The following is a 20,221-nucleotide window of genomic DNA, read 5'->3' as shown; positions in this document are numbered from 1 at the left end:
GGGAAGGACATGTCTCACTGGTGAGCCGGAACGCGGTTAATCGGGCGAGAGGGAGGGAAAGAGGGGAAGAGGAGAGAGAAAGAGGGGAAGAGGAGAGAGAGAGAGGGGAGGAGAGAGGGAGAGAGAGGAGGAGGAAAGAGGGAGAGGAGGAGAGAGGGAGAGAGAGGGGAGGAGAGAGAGAGAGAGGGGAGGAGAGAGGGAGAGAGAGAGAGAGGGGAGGAGAGAGGGAGAGAGAGAGAGGGGAGGAGAGAGGGAGAGAGAGGGGAGGAGAGAGGGAGAGAGAGGAGGAGGAAAGAGGGAGAGGAGGAGAGAGGGAGAGAGAGGAGGAGAGAGAGAGGAGAGAGAGAGGAGGAGGAAAGAGGGAGAGAGGGGAGGAGAGAGAGAGAGAGGGGAGGAGAGAGAGAGAGAGGGGAGGAGAGGGAGAGAGGGGAGGAGAGAGAGAGAGGGGAGGAGAGAGGGAGAGAGAGGAGGAGGAAAGAGGGAGAGGAGAGAGAGGAGAGAGAGGAGGAGAGAGAGAGAGAGGAGAGAGAGAGAGAGAGGAGGAGGAAAGAGGGAGAGAGGGGAGGAGAGAGAGAGAGGGGAGTGAGGAAGAGAGAGAGAGGGAGGAGAGAGAGAGGGGGAGGAGAGAGGGAGAGAGAGAGAGAGGGGAGGAGAGAGGGAGAGAGAGGGGAGGAGAGAGGGAGAGAGAGGAGGAGGAAGAGGGAGAGGAGGAGAGAGGAGAGAGAGGAGGAGAGAGAGAGGAGAGAGAGAGAGGAGGAGGAAAGAGGGAGAGAGGGGAGGAGAGAGAGAGAGAGGGAGGAGAGAGAGAGAGAGGGGAGGAGAGGGAGAGAGGGGAGGAGAGAGAGAGAGAGGGAGGAGAGAGAGAGAGGGGGAGGAGAGAGAGGGAGGAGAGGAGAGGAAGAGGGAGAGAGGGAGAGGGAGAGGAGAGAGGAAGAGAGAGAGAGGAGAGAGAGAGAGAGGAGGAGGAAAGAGGGAGAGAGGGGAGGAGAGAGAGAGAGGGGAGGAGAGAGAGAGGAGAGAGAGTGGAGAGAGAGAGAGGGGAGGGAGAGGGAGAGAGAGAGAGAGAGGGGAGGAGGAGAGAGAGAGAGGGAGGAGAGAGAGAGGGAGGAGTGGGGTGGGAGGAGGGGGGAGGGGAGGTGAAAAACGTTCACCCAGAGAGTGAACATCCAGGTGCGGTCCTGCAAGAACCAGCCACAGGTAACATGGGCGACTCGCCCAGAGTGGGCTTGGGGCCAGACCGGGTGTCCTCCCTCTCCCTCTCCCTCTCCCCCTCCCTCCCCCCTCCCTCCCTCCTCACTCTCTCTCCCCCTTCCCTCCCTCTCTCTCTCTCTCCCTCCCTCTCTACCCCCTCCCCTCTCTCTCTCCCCCCTCCCTCCCTCTCCCTCTCCTCCCTTCCTCCCTGTCCCCCCTCCCTCCCACTCTCCCCCCCCCTCCCACTCTCCCCCCCCTCTCTCTTACCCCCCCTCCCCCAGGGCTCGTTGCCGACCGTGCCGTGACACTGTTGGCTTTGATTTGCCCATTTCACCAGCTGGAAACTGACAAGTCCCGGCTTGAACTTCCCCCGGGTTCCCCTCCTGCTCCTATTCACGTGGGGGGGGTGAGGGGGGGGGGGGTCTGGTTTGAGGCCAGAACAAGGCGCTCCTGTCAGGCCAGTCTCATTTGCACCATTTTCTGGTTGTGTTCCAATTCTGATTTCCTTGTTTTTTAATGGAGTTCCTTGAAGAACTCGCAGGCAATGAAGCAAGTTACTGGTCGCACAGTTACTGCTGTAAAGTATGTTACTGTTTGCTCATCTTCTGTCTCCATCCAATGATATCCTGGCTGCCAAAGGAGGCATCTGCTCCAAAGATGTTAGAAGACAGAACAGTCCTATGTAAACCTATGTCAACACTCAACAATCCAGCCCTTCCCTCACTCCCAGAACCTTCTGTTTTTCTTGCATTCATGTGCCTGACTAAAGCTTCTTTCAGGAGGCCAGAATACCCCGATGTAAAGCAGCATATTCTACCGAATGCGGCTGTCGGGAGGCCACTTGAAAGAGCGTATTGATGCGGCTCGGAGGAGACTCACCAACCCTCCTCCGGAGAGGGTGGAGGCTGGTACAATAGGGAGATTCAAAAGACTCTTAAGCTGCTTTCAGGTGCATCCTCTGCCAAGAATGCACCTGCAGAAGCAGATACAGCCCTGTGGAATGGTCATTCAGGTGGCAGCCCTGAAAGTGCCGCACTGACCACCTGAAAGGGACAGCAGAAGAGGCGCCTCGGAGCGCACTCCAGTGCCTGTCAGTGCGGAACGTTGGGGGAGGGGGGGCTGTCAGGTGCAGGGATTTGGGTCGCCGGCTGATTGTCATCAACCACCCCGAGCAGCCACTTTTAGGCAGCTGCATTCAGGTACCTCGGGGACTCCTCAGATGCACCCACCGCTCCCTGGGTTTTATTTAAAAAAAACTTGTGTCTGAGGTTTACCAATAACAAGGGGTGTGGAGGCATTGGGTGCACTGTCATCAGAGAGCATCAAGGACCCACACCACCCAGCAGACGCTCTGTTCTCGCTGCTGCCATCAGGAAAGAGGTGCAGGTGCCACAAGACCCGCACCACCAGGTTCAGGAACAGCTGCTCCCCCTCCACCATCAGACTCCCCAGCAACAAACTCAATCACAGAGCATTGACGGCATAGGGATTACTTAAAGTGGGCTGTGAGTGGAAAGAAAAAGGTTGAGAACCCCTAAATTAGTCAGTTAAACAATTAGTTATCTTACTTGTATTAAAACATTCTGATACCGTTTTATTCGCCATGAGGGATGGGCTGTGCCAAAATGATCTTGAAACCATTTCAAGTTTACATTTGCACAAGCATTCAGTGCATACAGACTTTTGTCACAGGTTAAGAATTGGCACAACCTCAGAGTGAGGTGCACACTGACAACTAAAAATTAGAGGGAACATTGGATCCTGAGTCACAGAGTGGTTAGAAATAGGCCCTTTGGCCCACTGTTGACCTTCGTCGATCACACTAATCCCATTTGAAAGTTCAGATTTATCATCCATGACGTCACGTTCAACCCTGAGATTCTATTTCCTGCAGGCCAGGCAGATTCACCACATATTGGTAACTGTAAACTGTATTTAAGAAGAAAGGAATATCAACATAAGAGAAAAATGTAAACAAACTACTCAATACAGGACAATAAATATTCAATAATAAATAATGTGCAAAGTCCTTAAACAAGTCCCCGATTGAGTTTGTTGTTTTGATCTGACGGTGGAGTGGAGCAGCTGTTCCTGAACCTGGGGGTGCGAGTCTTGTGGCACCTACACCTCTTTCCTAATGGCAGCTGCGAGAACCGAGCGTGTGCTGTAGCAGCGTTCCCTGCAGATGTTCTCGATGCCTCTATTAATTCCATATCCCCTCATGCCCTGCCCATTGGACTACATGTCCAGATGCCTCTTCAACATTGTTCCTGCCTCCACTACCACCACCTCTGGCAGCTCATTGCAGATCTTCATGTGAAACTCGGGTCTCCTGAGAGGGATTGTCGGTAACCTGTGACCAAGTAAATTATTCCAAAATATTTGCATTATAGCTGTATGCATGTGTGATTAATATGTGCTGTGTGTGCTGTTACGAGCCCAGAGGACCCCAAAACCCAGCAGCAATAGATATTTACCAAGACAAATGGTTACTTAAACAAAAGTTGCTTTTAATTATCTTTAAACATGAAAACAGAATCACACTTTAACTTATCACTATTGACTTAACTAACCTAACAACCCCCTTCTAATTCTAAGCACACGTGTATGTAATGTGTGTGTAAGTTCAGAAAAGTTCTTTAATTCACAGTCCAATCTCACTCTCCAAGTTCACTGGTTGCAGTCAATTCTTATACTGTGCATAGAATTTAACATTTATAAAGTTCACCAGGCTTTGGTGCTTGAAAGGTAAATGGTTACCGCATAGGAAGGTTCTTGTCAGTTTTCAGAGAGAGATTTGTTGTTCCAGGACGTCCACAACTGATTCCTTTTTAATCAGCCACTTCAGTGTCTTGCTGACGAAACTTGCCTGCTTCAGGTTTCTCCAGATGATAACCTCTTTCTTTCAGGTCCTTTTTGTTTTCCTTATTTCAAGTGAAACATTAGACAGCCAGTCCAGTCCTCTCCTCTTGCATGAACCACAAGGTCTTTGACTAGGCTGTCTTCCAAATGGGGTTTTCTACAAGCTTGCCAGCTTGTCCTGTTCCAGTTCCAGCTGCTATTGCTGGCTGTAACACTGTAGAACTGATCTCTCTCTCTCCCCTCTCTCTCTCTCATAGAGAAAGCCTGTTTGACTCTCTCTGGTTGCAAAACCACATGACTCTCTTAGAACAGCAAGTTCCCCTCTATAAGAAGGCGGCTCTGACAAGCTCTTTCATCTGTTGCCTTTTTGTAAACAACAATCCATTAGTGAAGTCTGTTGGGCACTCTCCAAAGCTTTTGTAAAGGCTCTGAGGCCCCAACATGTCTAGCATGAGTAGAGCTCTAGTATATTAAATAAGATCTGTTTTAAAGTGTTTGTATGTGACCAACAACTGACAAACCCTACCCCAATTTATCTCCTAATTTATTTATTATTGAATATTTATTGTCCTGTATCGATATACTGTTATAGTGCACTGCAGTCCGGACAAATGTTGTTTCATCCTTGTACAGTTAGAGCAGAACCTCTCTGCTCTTAATTCAACCCCTCTCAGTGGTAAATGTTACAGCAATGTCCTCATTTATCGACTGTTTCCCCAAGGACAAGTTGGCCAATTCTAAGCATTGGAAATGAATCGATGAGGTGTGTCTCTAGAAGGCAGCCCACATCATAAAGGACCCACCCTCCCCCCATCGCCTTGGTCACAACCTCTTCTCGCCACTACCTTAGGGCAAAAAGGATGTGGATGGGGTACAGACTTTAAGGGAGGCAGAATCATTTCCGAGGGTTAAAAAAATGTCGATGCACTGGAGGACATGCATTTAAAGTGGTGGGGCGAGAGGGTGATGCTTAGGGGGGGGACAAGTTTTGTACAGAGAGTGGTGGGTGCCTGGAAGGGGCTGCCAGGGGTAGGTAATGGTGGAAGCAGATACGATAAAAATGTTCAAGAGGCTTTTAGATAGACATGGAAGGGAGGGATATGGATCATTATCTATCAGCAGAGATTTGGCTTAATATGGGCAACATGTTCAGCACAGGCCTGCCACCCATTTCAATTCTCCATCCCATTCCCTCGTGGACATGTCTGTCCATGGTCTCGTGCACTGCCAGAGCGAGACTTCCCGCAAATTCCCAGCACCTCATCTGGGCACCATCCAACTGGAAGGCATCAATATCGAATTCTTTGGCTTTCATTAAATTCCCCCCTCACTTATTTCTTCCCCCCCCACCCCATCGTCTTCCCTCAACTCTGTCCCTCTCTTTCCCCATCTCCTTTCGCACAGACATGATAAATTCTCACTTCTCCTCTTAACACCTTTTGTTGGTCTGGATTCCTCCTCCCAGCCGGCGCTGTCTATATTCTGAGATTTCCTGCTTCTGCCTCGACCCAAAGAAGGACTCAAGCCTGAAACGTCGGCAATGTATCCGTGTCTCCTATAGACACGGAGTTCCCCCAGCATTTTGGTGGGTTTTTACCACGATCACAGTGTCTGCAGACATTTGTGTTTCATCCTTGTATCTCACTGACCCTCAGTGGTAAACATCAACTTGGATTTATTCTGTTTATACCCCTTATAATTTTGTAAACCTCCCCCTATTCTCTAATGCTCCAGGGAATATAATCCTGCTGCAGGATGACCAATGATCTGCTGCACATCGTCTGTGGCATGAAATGCAAATAGGAATATTTATCTATCCTTTTTTATTCATTACCTTTTGTTTCTATTGGGTGATAATTGAATTTATAATTGTTAGAGTTATATACCTGCATGGCCACAGCAAGTGAGACTTATGTCTGTCAATAAATGCCCATCCAATTCCACCACGTCTGGACCTGGCCCGTCTGGACTCTGTTCCACCCTGTCTGGATCCGGCCCTTTGGTTCCACCCCACTTGGCTTCAGCCCATTTGGTCCCTGTCCTGGCCTGTCTGGATCCAGGCTGTTTGGGTCACAGCCCACCTAATCCCTGTCCCCCATCCACCCGTGTTCCATCCTGTCTAGTGCCCATCCTGCCCCATCTAGTCCCAGTCCCATCTAGTACCCGTCCCAACCTGTCTAGTCCCCACCCCAGCTAGTCCCTGCCCCGGTTAGTCCCTGTCCCAACTCGTCTAGTTCCAGTCCCATCCCAGCCCATCTAGTCCCAGTTCTGTCTAGTCCCTGTCCCTGCCCTGTCTAGTCCCCGGCCTGCCCCATCTAAGACCCCATCCAGTTCTCATCTAGTCCCATCACAGCCCCATCTAGTTCCCGTCCCACCCCATTCCTCTCCACCCATTTCCACCCTATCCAGTCCAATCCCACCCCACCCCACCTCACTCCACATCCCCCCCACACCAGGTGATGAGGAACCTTTGAGTTCCTCCCTCACCCCCCATCGGGGAAGGCCAAAGTTTGCTCACTTCACCCAGCCGAGAACCCAGAACTGCGGAACCTTACCTCACAAAGGGAGGCGCTCAGGTCATCGTGCCTGCGGCTCGCCCCCTCCTGCCCACACCTCTCCCCATGGGCCTGCACATTTGGTCCTTTTTAAGCCTTTTTCCAGACCCCTGGAGATCCCCTCCCACCTCTCCTTCGGGCACTCCATCTGCAGGGTGTGGGGAATGTCCCCCTGCCCCCTCTTCCCCTCTCGGGTTCGCCGCAGGTGAACCCAGACCTCCCTCTGTCAGTTCCCCAGCCCTCTCAGAGAGGATACGTTTGGTTTATCAGAAGCCCCCATTTCGAAGGCCTCCGTTAAATCTCCTCTGCTTCTGAGTGAAAGCATCCCCGAACCCTGCCCAATTACTCGACAGGCACCCCTAGCAGCACCTCACCGGTGAAGGGGTGTGGCAGTGTCCGTCTTCCTGCTCGCTGATCAAATCCGTCAAGATTGTCTCTTGGGCAGGCTCGGAAGATAGAATCGACTTCGTTCCCAGGCTCCTCTTCTAAATAAACCTTCGTGCTCACCCCCCACAGAAGATCCAACATGGTGGCGTTCAACAGCACCGGTTGCTACAATCCACTGGGGAAGTCGGAGGAGCAGCGGGGCAACAGCTTTGGAGGCATTCCCACCGTGCTCCTCCTCTATTTCATCATCTTCTGGGTAAGCAGCGGGCATGGGCAAGGGGGGCAGGTAACCCAGCGAGGGTGGGGAAAGGGGAGGGGACTCCTGAAGCTCCAGGCTGGTAGGAGGGTGGAAACTTGAATATGAAATCTGGGAGCAAACCAGGAGCAGGTGGAGGGCCCCAATCAAGAAGGCCAATGGAATTTAAAGCTAAAAAAAAATTGTAGAGATACAGCATGAAAACATGGCCCTTCCGCTCCACGAGTCCGTGCTGCTCAAATGCCTCAATTCAGCTAAAATTCTGGTTCGTTTTGAACAGTGGGAGGAACCTGGAGGAAACCCACACAGACACGGGGAGAACGTGCCAACTCCTTACAGACCGCAGCGGATTCGAACCCGGGTCACTAATAGAGTTGCGCTGACCGCTACCATGCTGCCACGTTGGACTTCATTGCTGGAGGGATTGAGTTAGGAGCGGGGGGTGGGGGGGCGGTGGTTCTGCTGCAACTGTACGAAGTACTGGCAAGGCTGCATCTGGAGCACTGCGCGCAGTTCTGGTTTCCTCACTTGAGGAAGGATCCATTGGCTTTGGAGGAGGTTCACCAGGTTAATTCCAGAGATGAAGGGGTGGGGTTAGTCTACTTATTGTATTGAAGGGTTTGGGGGTGCAGCAGGAAGCAGGCTTCAAGATTCAAATCACAATCACCAATGATCTGTTAGATAACCAGTCAAACAATAGAACAGGGCAACGGCTCTCCCGTTGCACTCACTCACACACTCGTGCTGACTTGCACCCGACCGTGGGACCTGTCGGGGAAGAAAGGGGCTCAAGTGCAGTGGGAGGCAAGAGGAGAGGATTCCCTGAGTGTTAGACCCTCTGAGGGAAAATGTGCCCTCGCGTTAGGGCTACCCATGGGGATTTCACAGCCTCCCACCCCAGGGAATACAGAGGACTGTATCTCCATGTACTGGGATACCCTGGCTAGCCTTAGGGAGCACAGTGCTCCGTTATCTGTGGTCCTCACGGATAGCGTCCACGTAGCGGCCACGATCTGGGCAGGGAGCTGGAGCATTGCCGTCTCTCCTCATAGGCTGTACTGGTGGCCAATCAGCAATCTCCTGTTATCGAGGACCACACCCTTTGTCCAGTAACCGGCCAATCAGATGCGTGCCTGCCCACAGCCTGAGCTTGCACTGTCATTGGTTGGCCCCTACTCCGCCGAGCAGGGACTTTCCCGCCCTGTAGAGCAGGGGCCAGTGACTGGGGCCAGTGGGTGCTCAGGCTTGTGGGCAGGCACACACCTGATTGGCTGGTTGCTGGACAGTGGGGTGTGGCTCTTCATAAAAGGAGATTGCTGATTGGCCAGGGATACAGCCTATGAGGAGAGATGGGTCATCTGGGACTGTACTCACTGGAATTTAGAAGAATGAGAGGGGATCTGATAGCAGCATAAAATTCTGAAAAGGATTGATAAGATAGAGGCAGAGAAACTGTTTCCACAGGAAGGTGAGACCAGAACAAGTGAACATGGCCTCAAGTTGGAGGAGTAGATTTAGGACTGCTTTTCCCAGTGAACGGTGAATCTGTGGAGTTCTCTGCCCAAGGAAACGGTAGAAGCTGCCTCATTAAATACATTTAAGATGCATGTTGACTTTTGAAGAATAGGGGAACTAAAGGTCACGGGGAACGGGGTTGGTAGGTGGAGCTGAGTCCACGGCCAGATCAGCCATCGAATGGTAGAGCAGGCCTGACGGGCTGAATGGCCAACTCCTGCTCCAGACGTCCTCGTGTATCCATGGATCCAGTCAACATTTCAGGTTTGGACACACTTTGTCGAGACTGGGACGAGATGGGGGGGGAGATAGCAGTGGGGAAGGGTATCGGATAAATGCAGGTGGGAAAGGTGGAGAGAGAAGTCGGGGGGGCGAGGGGGTTGAGAGGAAAGTGGGTCCAGGTGCAAGTGGAACCGGATTGGAGTGGGTTATTTCAAACATTACTACAGGCCCTTCAGCCCACGATGTTGCGCTGACCGACTCCACAGCAATCTTACCCTTCCCCCCTCCTCACACCCAAAACCCTCTTTTTTACATCCATGTCCCTGTCTAAGAGTCTTTTAAATGTCCCTATTGTTCCAGCCTCCACCTCTGCCCCTCAGCCTCCTACGCTTGCAGGGAAAATCATCCCTTCTCATAACTGAGGAGGCCATTTGTCCCTTCTGCTCAGACCAGGGCTGACGATGATATCTGACTGGTTTTGTTTCTCATTGCCTTTTGCATTAAGGATCCACTCCAGATGTGGGCCAATTGATGTACCCAGGGCACAATGAAGGACCCCACCCAGCAAGATATTCAGGAAAGGTGCAAAGTCCTGAATACGGCCTCTAATTTCCCATCTCCTGTCACACCCAGCTCTGCAAAGCAGGTGCGCCCAGGTTATTAGAGCCCACATTTTTTTGCTGTTGTTTCCTGAAAGAATGAAATGGGGATGCGTGTAAATGTTCCTCGTAGACAGATAGTGGCAGCTGCAAGTTGAAACAGGAAAATCTGTGATACACAAAATCTATCAGTCAAGTTTATTGCAGGGCGTTGAGACAGCATTCTCTGGTCCTCAGTGCAAAATACGCAGACACACAAACAGGCATAACACACGTACGTACAGACAAACAATACATATGCACGGCAAGTATTCATCTAAACAAACAAATAAATATTGTTTCATAAATAAGAGGGTCTTGGATGGTGGGCGTAAGCAGTTCCCCCCTTCACCATTCTCCCTGCCCGTGGGGAGAAGCTGTTCTCCTCAGCCTGATGGCGCTGGCTCCGATACCCCCGATAACTAAAGCTGCAGAAAGCAGCATGGAACACCGCTGTAACGAGCAATCAAAGCTAATCAGCAGCCTTGAAATCGACAAAGGGCCCAGGCCCGAAACGTCAGCGGCCCTTCCCATGGACGCTGCGTGACCTGCTGAGTTTCTCCAGCTCGTGTCTGTGTGGCGTCTGCGGACGGTTTAAACCCAAGTACTTATTATCTTGATTTGGTAATGAGTTTAAGGTGCATTAATGTACATAGGTACCAACGTTCTTACTTTGCTGCAGCCAAATTGGTACTATGTTTAAAAAAATAACTCTAACTGTGAATATTAAATTAAAACAAGATTAAAATTGCAAAAGATGGCACTTTCAGGTGGCCACAATACCTGACTGTAAAGCCACCTATTCTACCCCAATGCGGCTGTCGGGTGGCCACCTGAAAGTGGAGAACCCGGCCAGGAGGAGCACTTACCTAACCCTCCTCCTGTAGGTATAATCTCCGGCTCCGAGAATCCTCTGTTGCGCCTGAAAGCAGCAGTGGGACTACGGTCACAGTCCGCAGGAGCCGGCATTTGCTCGGACGCGGCTCTCCTTCAGCCAGCACGTTCAGGTGACAGAAAGGTGTCTTCTCCACGGCTACCTGAATATCCCAGCTGCACCCCCCCCATCCGCGTCTGCCGGAGCATTATCTGCGTCCGAGCACCTGAAAGGGGGGTATAGATTAAAAAAAATTCAGTTACCACAATGGAAGAGAGAAAAAAAAGTAGCGTTACAATAATGCAGATCCTTTTTTTTGAGAGAGATCTAAGGTAAGTTTTATAACACAGAGAGTGGCAGGTGCATGGATTGCATTGCCGGGGGATGGTGGGGGAGGCTAGTTCAATAGGGACATTCAAAAGACTCTGAGACAGGGATACAGATGTAATAGTAATCGAGGCAATGAGGTAGTGGAGCAGGTTTATGCAGGTCAGCACAACTTTGTGTCGTACTGTGTTATTATGCTGTATGTCCTGTATCACTAGAGGAATGAGGGGAGATTCACGGGACTGATAGTTGGAAAAAACTGTTGTTGAACCGAGAGGATGACTAGGGGGCAGCAATGTTGGCCTAGTGGTTATTGCAATACCTTTACAGCGCCAGCTATCAGGACTAGGGTTCGAATCCTGTGCTGTCTGTAAGGATTTTGTACATTCTCCCCGTGTCTGCGCAGGTTTTCCCCGGAGGCTTCAGTTTCCTTTCACTGTTTGAAATGTACCGGGGGGGGGGGTGGGAGGTTAAATTGGGCGGCATGGGCTCATGGTCCTAAATGGCCTGTTACTGCGCTGTTTCTTTCTTTGGCTTGGCTTCGCGGACGAAGATTTATGGAGGGGGTAAAAAGTCCACGTCAGCTGCAGGCTCGTTTGTGGCTGACCAGTCCGATGCGGGACAGGCAGACACGATTGCAGCGGTTGCAAGGGAAAATTGGTTGGTTGGGGTTGGGTGTTGGGTTTTTCCTCCTTTGCCTTTTGTCAGTGAGGTGGGCTCTGCGGTCTTCTTCAAAGGAGGCTGCTGCCCGCCAAACTGTGAGGCGCCAAGATGCACGGTTTGAGGCGTTTTCAGCCCACTGGCGGTGGTCAATGTGGCAGGCACCAAGAGATTTCTTTAGGCAGTCCTTGTACCTTTTCTTTGGTGCACCTCTGTCACGGTGGCCAGTGGAGAGCTCGCCATATAATACGATCTTGGGAAGGCGATGGTCCTCCATTCTGGAGACGTGACCCATCCAGCGCAGCTGGATCTTCAGCAGCGTGGACTCGATGCTGTCGACCTCTGCCATCTCGAGTACCTCGACGTTAGGGGTGTGAGCGCTCCAATGGATGTTGAGGATGGAGCGGAGACAACGCTGGTGGAAGCGTTCTAGGAGCCGTAGGTGGTGCCGGTAGAGGACCCATGATTCGGAGCCGAACAGGAGTGTGGTTATGACAACGGCTCTGTATACGCTTATCTTTGTGAGGTTTTTCAGTTGGTTGTTTTTCCAGACTCTTTTGTGTAGTCTTCCAAAGGCGCTATTTGCCTTGGCGAGTCTGTTGTCTATCTCATTGTCGATCCTTGCATCTGATGAAATGGTGCAGCCGAGATAGGTAAACTGGTTGACCGTTTTGAGTTTTGTGTGCCCGATGGAGATGTGGGGGGGCTGGTAGTCATGGTGGGGAGCTGGCTGAGAACAAAACAAAGGACTCTACATCACCTTTGTTGACCTCACCAAAGCCTTCGATACTGTGAGCAGGAAAGGGCTTTGGCAAATACTAGAGCGCATCGGATGTCCCCCAAAGTTCCTCAACATGATTATCCAACTGCACGAAAACCAACAAGGTCGGGTCAGATACAGCAATGAGCTCTCTGAAACCTTCTCCATTAACAATGGCGTGAAGCAAGGCTGTGTTCTCGCACCAACCCTCTTTTCAATCTTCTTCAGCATGATGCTGAACCAAGCCATGAAAGACCCCAACAATGAAGACGCTGTTTACATCCGGTACCGCACGGATGGCAGTCTCTTCAATCTGAGGCGCCTGCAAGCTCACACCAAGACACAAGAGAAACTTGTCCGTGAACTACTCTTTGCAGACGATGCCGCTTTAGTTGCCCATTCAGAGCCAGCTCTTCAGCGCTTGACGTCCTGCTTTGCGGAAACTGCCAAAATGTTTGGCCTGGAAGTCAGCCTGAAGAAAACTGAGGTCCTCCATCAGCCAGCTCCCCCTACTGCGCTGTAGGTCTAAAAAAAATTACTAGAGGATTCGATAAGATTGAAAGTGCTGAGAAGATTTATCAGGATGTCATTGGGACTTGAGGAACTGAGTCCACGGGGAGAACATACAAACTCCTTACAGGGAATGGTTATGACTATTCCCTGGAGGGCAGAAGAATGAGGGGAGATTTGGTAGAGGTGAACAAAATTACAAAGGGATAGAGTAAATGTAGGTCGGCTTTTTCCATTGAGGGTAGGTGAGATAGAGACCAGAGGACAGGGGTGAAAGGGGAAACTTCTTCACACAGAGAGGTGGGGGGGGGGGGGGGTGTGGAATGAGCTGCCAGCTGAAGTGGTGAATGTGGGCTCAATTTTAACACTTTATGACAAGTACGTGGATGGGAGGCGCATGGAGGGATAGGGACTGGGTGCAGTTCAGTGGGACAAGGCTGTTTAATAGTTTGACACAGACTAGAAGAGTCTGCTTTGTCGTGTTCTATCGTAGAGGTGCTGGCCTTCAGGCTCCTGTACCTTCTGCCCGACGGTGGCAGTGAGAAAAGGGTGCGACCAGAGTGATGGGAGGGGGGGGGGGGTCCATGATGATGTTGGCTGCTGCATGTCGAGGCCTGCGATGGATGGGAGGTCGGAGCCCTGTTGCACTGACAGTAAACTCTACTACATATCAGTGATTACATTTATAGCATGCGTCTGTAATATAATTCAAGCACAAGTAGTCCATTCAAAAGACCTACCACCAGCCGGGTTGATTGCACATCAGAGCAACTTTACCTTTAGTCAAATGCAACCTTTTGTTCTTTAACAGGTGAAGGTTAAATTTTAAATTTAGGCATTTTGGCCAATGAGTCCGCGCCACCCAATTACATCCTATTGACCTACAAACCACCTCCCTGCACGCTTTGAAGGGTGGGAGGAAACCAGAGCCCCCGGGGGAAATCTACGCAGTCACGGGGAGAACGTATAAACACTTTACAGAGCATGGGATTCGAACCCCAGTTACGAGCTCTGTAACAGCATTGTGCTAACCTGAAGTGAGTGGAAACTGGTTTTTCTGGAACCACTGGAAATCATGTAGTGCTTCTCAGAGATACTGAGGGTGCGTTTGTGGGTTAATGTTCTTCACGTCACCCCCGTACAGACATGGGAAAGTGGAGCACCGTGTGGCCATTCAGCCCCTAGTCCTGTTCCATCACTCGCGGCGGATCATTCCTCTCAGTACCCCACTCTATCTCTTGGAAACCTGAGGCAATTAGGCATTCCTTCTCCCCCACACCCACCCCACCCCGGAAAGTCTGCCAATGATGGGGTCGAGTGCAGTACACAAATGCGCCGGAGAAACTCAGCAAGTCATGCGGCTGAAGGTTGACCACCGTTTCGGGCCCGGGCCCTACGTCAGGAATCTGGACGGAAAACCTGTGGAGGTGCCTGAATAAAAGGTTGGGGGGGGGGTGGGGGAGTGAAGAGGAGGGAGGGACAAGGGGAGGAGCACAGGTGATGAAAGGTGGGAGGGTAGAAATGATAGGGGTAGCTGTAAATGGAGAGGGAAGGGAATGGGATGGGGAGTTAGAGGATAGGAGGCAGAGGGATAGGGGAAGAGGGAGGGGAAATCAGAGAAGTGGACGCTTGTCCTATCTGGTTGGAGAGCGTTCGGACGGGATATCCAGTTTGTGGATAACCTCTGTTTGGCAGCGCATGAGGCCTTGGATTTATGGTGGGGCTTAAGGTGGAATGTGAGTTTAGGGGGACCGTTTGAAAAGCACCGCCATCGGTGCTCTGTGGTGAGTAAAGGATTGCTTAAGGTGGGATGTGGGTGGGAAGAAAAAGTTTGAAAACCACTGTTTTAATCGTCCCTCACTGACTCGTTATGTGCACGGTTTCAGATCTCGAAAGGAAATGGGCCAATGACAATTTTACTCAAACAAAATATTTCAGTAACAATTGGGTCTGGGGCAGTGATTCTCAACCCTCCCTTCCCACTCACATATCACGTTAAGCAACCCCTTACTAATCACAGAGCACCGATGGCAGAGGGGTTACTTAACGTGGGACGTGAGGGGAAAGGAAAAGGCTGAAAACCACTGATTTAGACAGACACATGAACTGGCAGGAAATGGAGGGATATGGACCATGTGCAGGCACTTGGGATTAGTTTAAGTTGACATTGAGGTCAGCACAGTCACGATAGGCCGAAGGTTTTTTTTGGTCTTTTCCTGTGAATGTAAACAAGGCAATCTGCAGATGCCAGGGCCTGGTGCAGAATGCTGACATGCTGGAGAAACTCAGCAGGTCATGCAGCGTCCAGGGCAAGCCAAAGGCAGTTGCCGTTTCGGGCCTGAGAAGGGAGGGAAAGGGTGGCCAACTGGAGGAAAGGAGGCAGAGGGGGTAAGGGAGAGACCCTTCTGCTCCCCCCAGGTCTGCCTCTTTCCACTCTACATCCCCGCCCCCCCCCACTGTTCTTGTCGGTTTCAGTTTTATTCTTCACAGTGTAATCTTATCTGAAAATTCCTGCAGGTTGTGGTACATTGTGTGGTTGTGCGTGCAACATACCTCGGTGTCGTATTTGTGCATACAAGTGTGTCTGCACTGATGTGTGGGTGTGCATAGCGAGTGAGATTGTGTGTGTGAGGAGAGAGCGTGAGTGAGTGAGATTGTGAGTGTATGTCTATGTGAAAGTGTATTTGAGTGAGTGTAGCGTCAGTGCGTGTGTGAGTTAGTATGTGAGTGGGTGTGAGTGCACACAGGAGGGAGGTTGCATGAGCGTGTGAGTGTGTGTGTAAGTGTGCGAGTGTGAGTGCGTTCAGAAGGGAGGGTGCACGAGCGTGTGTGCGAGTGAGCGAGTGTGCGTGAGTGAGAGCAGGGTGCCTGTGTGGTATTTGTGATTGTGCAATGTGCACATGTCCCCATTGGTGGGTGTGACCTGCGCTGACTCTTGTTCTCTCCTGCAGCTCCTCATCCTGGTGTTCTCCATCCTGAGGAAGGCAGCCTGGGACTATGGGCGGATCGCTCTCGTCTCCGACAACGCCAGGTAGTTCTCCCCTCACCCAGTTCCCTCTCCATTCGTGGCGATCGTTTGGCCAAATTGGGTGCCGTCAGTGTCTAAATCTTGAGGGAAACGCATTAACTTCTGTCACTAAACACGTGGCTTCGCAAGTTTGGTCAACAGACGCCATTGGGATGAAGGAGGAAACTGATGCACCCTGGGTTGGCGGGGAACCTGCCTAGTTGCAAACAGAATGTGCAAACTCCACACAGGCAGCACAGGAGGTTGAACAGGGATCATTGAAGCTGTGAGACCCTCTTTCCTAGCCAACAAATCCCCCACCCTGATCAAGGGTTCTGGATGAAAGATCGACCCTTCTTTCTCTTTCCCAAAGATACTGCCTGTCCTGTAGTTCCCGCTTTTCATGTTCCGCCAGCTCAGGTCCTCTGGCTGTAACCTGACAAAACATCTGGATGCAGGTCCTCCCTTTGCACCCTTGGTTGGGAACGTGACTCCCCCCCACCACCGTAGTCACAGGGACCCCTGTCCAGAGGTGCTGAAGGGTGACTTCAAACTGGAGCATTCCCGATCGAGCTCGAACAGCACTGACCATTGACTGAAATTTGGATGGGGAGGGAGGGGGTCATTAGGAGGCAGAATCTCCAGGGAATCATCACATGATTGACAGCAACCAGTGTGTGCGCTTGAGAGAAAGCATGTGTGCATGAGAGAAAATGTGTCTGTGTGTGAGTAAGATCATGTGCATGTGTGAGAGCAAGATCGTGCATGTGTGTGAGAGCAAGATTTTTTTTGTGCGTGTGTGTGTGTGAGAGAGAGAAGTTCATGTGTGTGTACCCATGCGAGCTTGTGCAGGTATGATCGTTCTTTTGAGTGTGGGTGTGCATGCGTGTATGTTCCAGCAAGTGTATGTTTTAGAGTATGTGTATGCATCTCTGCACATGTGCTTGTGTTGTATATGTATGCACATGTGCATGCATCTATGTCAATGTGTTTCTGCATGTACACATACATTCATGTGTGAGTGTGTGCCTACATGTGTGTGCATCTATGTGTATTTGTGTACATGTGTGTGTATGTGTACACGTGTGGACAAAGCACGACTCCTGCCCTGCAAATTTAAGGGAATCTTTGCAGTGGGACTGACCCCACCCCACCACCCATCCCTTCAGCAGGGGGAGCGGGGAAGATGGGAGCGAGGTCTCAGAGCCCCGTTGTGAGCAAAGGAACATGTTTTTTTTTTTTTTTTTTTTTTTTTTTTTAAATTTTTTTATTTTTCACACCATAAATCACATTAGCCATGATATACACTATTTCTTTTCACATATATACAGTGACTTTTTCTCCCCCCCCCCTTTCCTCCCAAACCAACCCCCCACCCCCCCCCTCTCATCCATTTTAGGTATACAATCTAGGTTGCATTAAGCCAGTCAGACAATGTTGTCATTCAACAAAATTACACCAGAAATTCTACTGAGTCCATTCTTTTCTTTCCTTCTCCTTCCATCAACTTAGGTAATGTTTGTCCCCGGTAGGTTTTCGCTATTGTATTTAATGTAAGGCTCCTATACTTGTTCGAATATTTCAATGTTATTTCTTAACCAATATGTTATTTTTTCTAATGGAATACATTTATTCATTTAAATTTGGTAGTTTCTTCCTTTTAATTTGGTTATGTATTCCATTAATATTTAAAGACATATAGTTCAGCGTAGCCCTTTTATATTTTGTTTATCTTCTCTTTCCGTTTTTCCATCATTACCTTTCCTCCTTTTCCATTTCTGTTTTCTTATTTTCAACTCTTTATAAGACAACATTCCTACAACATCTAACATTTTCCTTATTCTCCTATTTCTATCTTATTTATCCCCAATCTCCCCTTCACCTCCTGAGTTGTCCTTTATCCCTTGTCGGACAACCACATCTCCCCTCTCCATTTGGATTTGCGAATCCACTCGCAAGCGTCAACTGATTTTGCAGTGACCGCTATTTCCCCCCACCCCGCCTCCCCCAGAAAAGATTTCACTTTTCATATGTCACAAAGGTCCCTCTTTTAATTCCCTCCTTATTCTCTCTATTCCATTACCTTCCCTTATTAATTCTTGTCTATACTATCCATATTTTCCTCTAAGTACAGATACATTCATGTATGCTCATTGTCTCTATTCACTCTTATACCTCTTTACCTGCATACATCTCAATCGTGATCATTTTTACTCTCATTACCCGTCTTCATCCCTCAGTCTATTTTTGTCTTTACCCACATACATATCAGTCGTGATCATTTTAACTCTCATTACCCGTCTTCCTCCCTCAGTCTATTTTTGTAATTGTTCTGCAAATTTTCGTGCTTCTTCTGGATCCGCGAATAGTCTGTTTTGTTGTCCTGGAATAAATATTTTCAATACCGCTGGATGCTTTAGTATAAATTTATACCCTTTCTTCCATAAAATCGCCTTTGCTGTATTGAACTCTTTTCTCTTCTTTAGGAGTTCAAAACTTATATCTGGATAAATGAAGATTTTTTGCCCTTTATACTCCAGTGGTTTGTTGCCCTCTCTTACTTTTTCCATTGTCTTCTCCAGTACCTTTTCTCTTGTAGTATATCTTAGGAATTTTACTACAATAGATCTTGGTTTTTGTTGTGGTTGTGGTTTAGAGGCCAATACTCTATGTGCCCTTTCTATTTCCATTTCATGCTGTAGTTCTGGACATCCTAGGGTCTTAGGGATCCACTCTTTTATAAACTCCCTCATATTCTTGCCTTCTTCATCTTCCTTAAGGCCCACTATCTTTATGTTATTTCTTCTGTTATGGTTTTCCATTGTATCTATTTTTTGAGCTAGTAGTTCTTGTGTCTCTTTAGTTTTTTTATTAGATTTCTCCAATTTCTTTTTTAAGTCTTCTACCTCCATTTCTGCTGCTACTGCCCGCTCTTCCATCTTGTCCATTTTTTTTCCCATTTCTGTTAAGGTCATCTCCATTTTAATTATTTTCTCCTCTGTGTTGTTTATTCTTTTTCTTAAATCCTTAAATTCCTGTGTTTGCCATTCTTTAAATGATTCCATGTATCCTCTAATAAGAGCAAGTATATCCTTTACCTTGCCTCTCTTTTCTTCTTCTATTTCACCATACTCTTCCTCTTCTTCTTCCTCTGGGTTGACCATCTGTTGTTTCTTTGGTGCCCTTTCCTCCTCTTCTATCTTGTTTCTATTGTCTTCTGTGGTCTCTTCTTGCTGCAGGTGTTCTGCAGCTGTCGTTGCCGGCTGTGGAGATCGACTCCCCAGCTGGTCCCCCCTCCCGTCGGTGTGTTTTTTTTCATTCGCATGCGCGGTTGCGCACTTTTGTTCGGCTCTGCGAGCCATTTTTGTAGTCCATTATTTACCGACCTGAGGGAGCGGGTTTCTCTCTCCGCAGCGGGCCTCTTCGGACAGGTAAGGCCTTCACCTTTTCCCTCCTTTGTCTTCTCTTCCTCTCTTCTTACCGTTGCTTTCGACTTTTCTTTTTTTGTCGCCATCTTCTTTCCACCTTTATACTCACTTTTCTGTAACTTTTATTTCTGTGCCTTTGTGTTTTCTCTTGTTTTTCCCGACTTTTCTGGAGAGGGCTGGAGTTCACCGTCCGGCCACTACTCCATCGCGTGACTCCTCCCGCAAAGGAACATGTTGACCTTGAGCCCTTTCCCCTTGCAGCGAGGCCACAGACGGTCCCAACACCTACAGACGAATCTCCTCTTTCTCCAGATCCAACGAGCGCCTCATAAAAGATGTCGTAAGTAGCAAGATCCATCTCCCACTCCCCCCTCCTCACCGGGACCCTTCCCTCGCAGCTTGCCCCTGCAGCCACCTCCTGCTCTGTGATGGGGGGGATGGGGGCTGGCTCTTCTTCCTCTCTCCTCGTCTCAGCTCCCCCCCTCCCCGCCAACGCTCCCTCTCTTGCTGGTTCCTCCCTCCAATCTCTCCCCCAGGAAGACCATGGCTGTCACCATAACCCTTAATATCCCGACTATTTGAGAATCTCTCCAAGTGTTTTAAATATTTTTTTTAAATGGGCCCCCTCCTCAGCTTCCATGGGCACACGTATACCCGTACATCAACACAAACATGTACGCACAGATCACCCAAACTCACCCTCTTATGGGCAGTGTATTCCACAGACTCACCTCTCTCTGGGAAAAGCAGTTCTTCCTCATCTCTGTTTTAAGTCTACTCCCCGAATCTTGAGGCTCTGTCCTCGAGATCTCACCTTCCGGTGGAAACAACCTTCCTGACTAACTTATCGATGGGAAGTAAATCATGAAACTCTGCAGACACTGTGGTTGAAGTGAAAACATACGATGCTGGAGAAACTCAGCATGTCAAACAGTGACCTTCATGTAGCAAAGATAAAGATACAAAATCAACAGTTCAGGCTTCAGCCCTTCATCAAGGTCTGGGAAAATGTTGGCAACTGTCCGAGCA

The 20,221-nt window shown here is 49.6% G+C and overlaps 1 protein-coding gene and 1 long non-coding RNA gene across 5 annotated transcripts in view; one reads left to right on the top strand and one right to left on the bottom strand.

The window, feature by feature from the left end:
• LOC138737184 (CSC1-like protein 2) overlaps positions 1 to 20,221 on the top strand; it is a 94,897-nt gene continuing 74,676 nt past the window's right edge. The window contains exons 1-4 of one of the 4 annotated variants that reach the window (XM_069887818.1): positions 1 to 20; positions 7,125 to 7,251; positions 15,709 to 15,788; positions 19,454 to 19,532. In XM_069887818.1, coding sequence (XP_069743919.1) covers positions 7,135 to 7,251; positions 15,709 to 15,788; positions 19,454 to 19,532 — 276 coding nt within the window. In that variant the 5' untranslated portion in view covers positions 1 to 20; positions 7,125 to 7,134. Of the gene's footprint in view, positions 21 to 1,140; positions 1,198 to 6,662; positions 7,252 to 9,493; positions 9,635 to 15,708; positions 15,789 to 19,453; positions 19,533 to 20,221 lie in introns of those variants that run through there. The other 3 variants (XM_069887820.1, XM_069887821.1, XM_069887819.1) reach the window with 3 other exon arrangements.
• LOC138737185 (uncharacterized) lies at positions 2,787 to 20,110 on the bottom strand. Its single transcript, XR_011340823.1, has 3 exons — positions 19,924 to 20,110; positions 10,496 to 10,726; positions 2,787 to 3,120 (listed from the first exon to the last, which is right to left on the bottom strand). It is a non-coding gene; the product is annotated as an uncharacterized lncRNA (long non-coding RNA).

The sequence above is a fragment of the Narcine bancroftii genome, chromosome 6 (genome assembly GCF_036971445.1).
Source record: "Narcine bancroftii isolate sNarBan1 chromosome 6, sNarBan1.hap1, whole genome shotgun sequence".
Classification (NCBI taxonomy): Eukaryota; Metazoa; Chordata; class Chondrichthyes; order Torpediniformes; family Narcinidae; genus Narcine; species Narcine bancroftii.
This window is presented reverse-complemented; position numbering and strand designations above follow the sequence as displayed.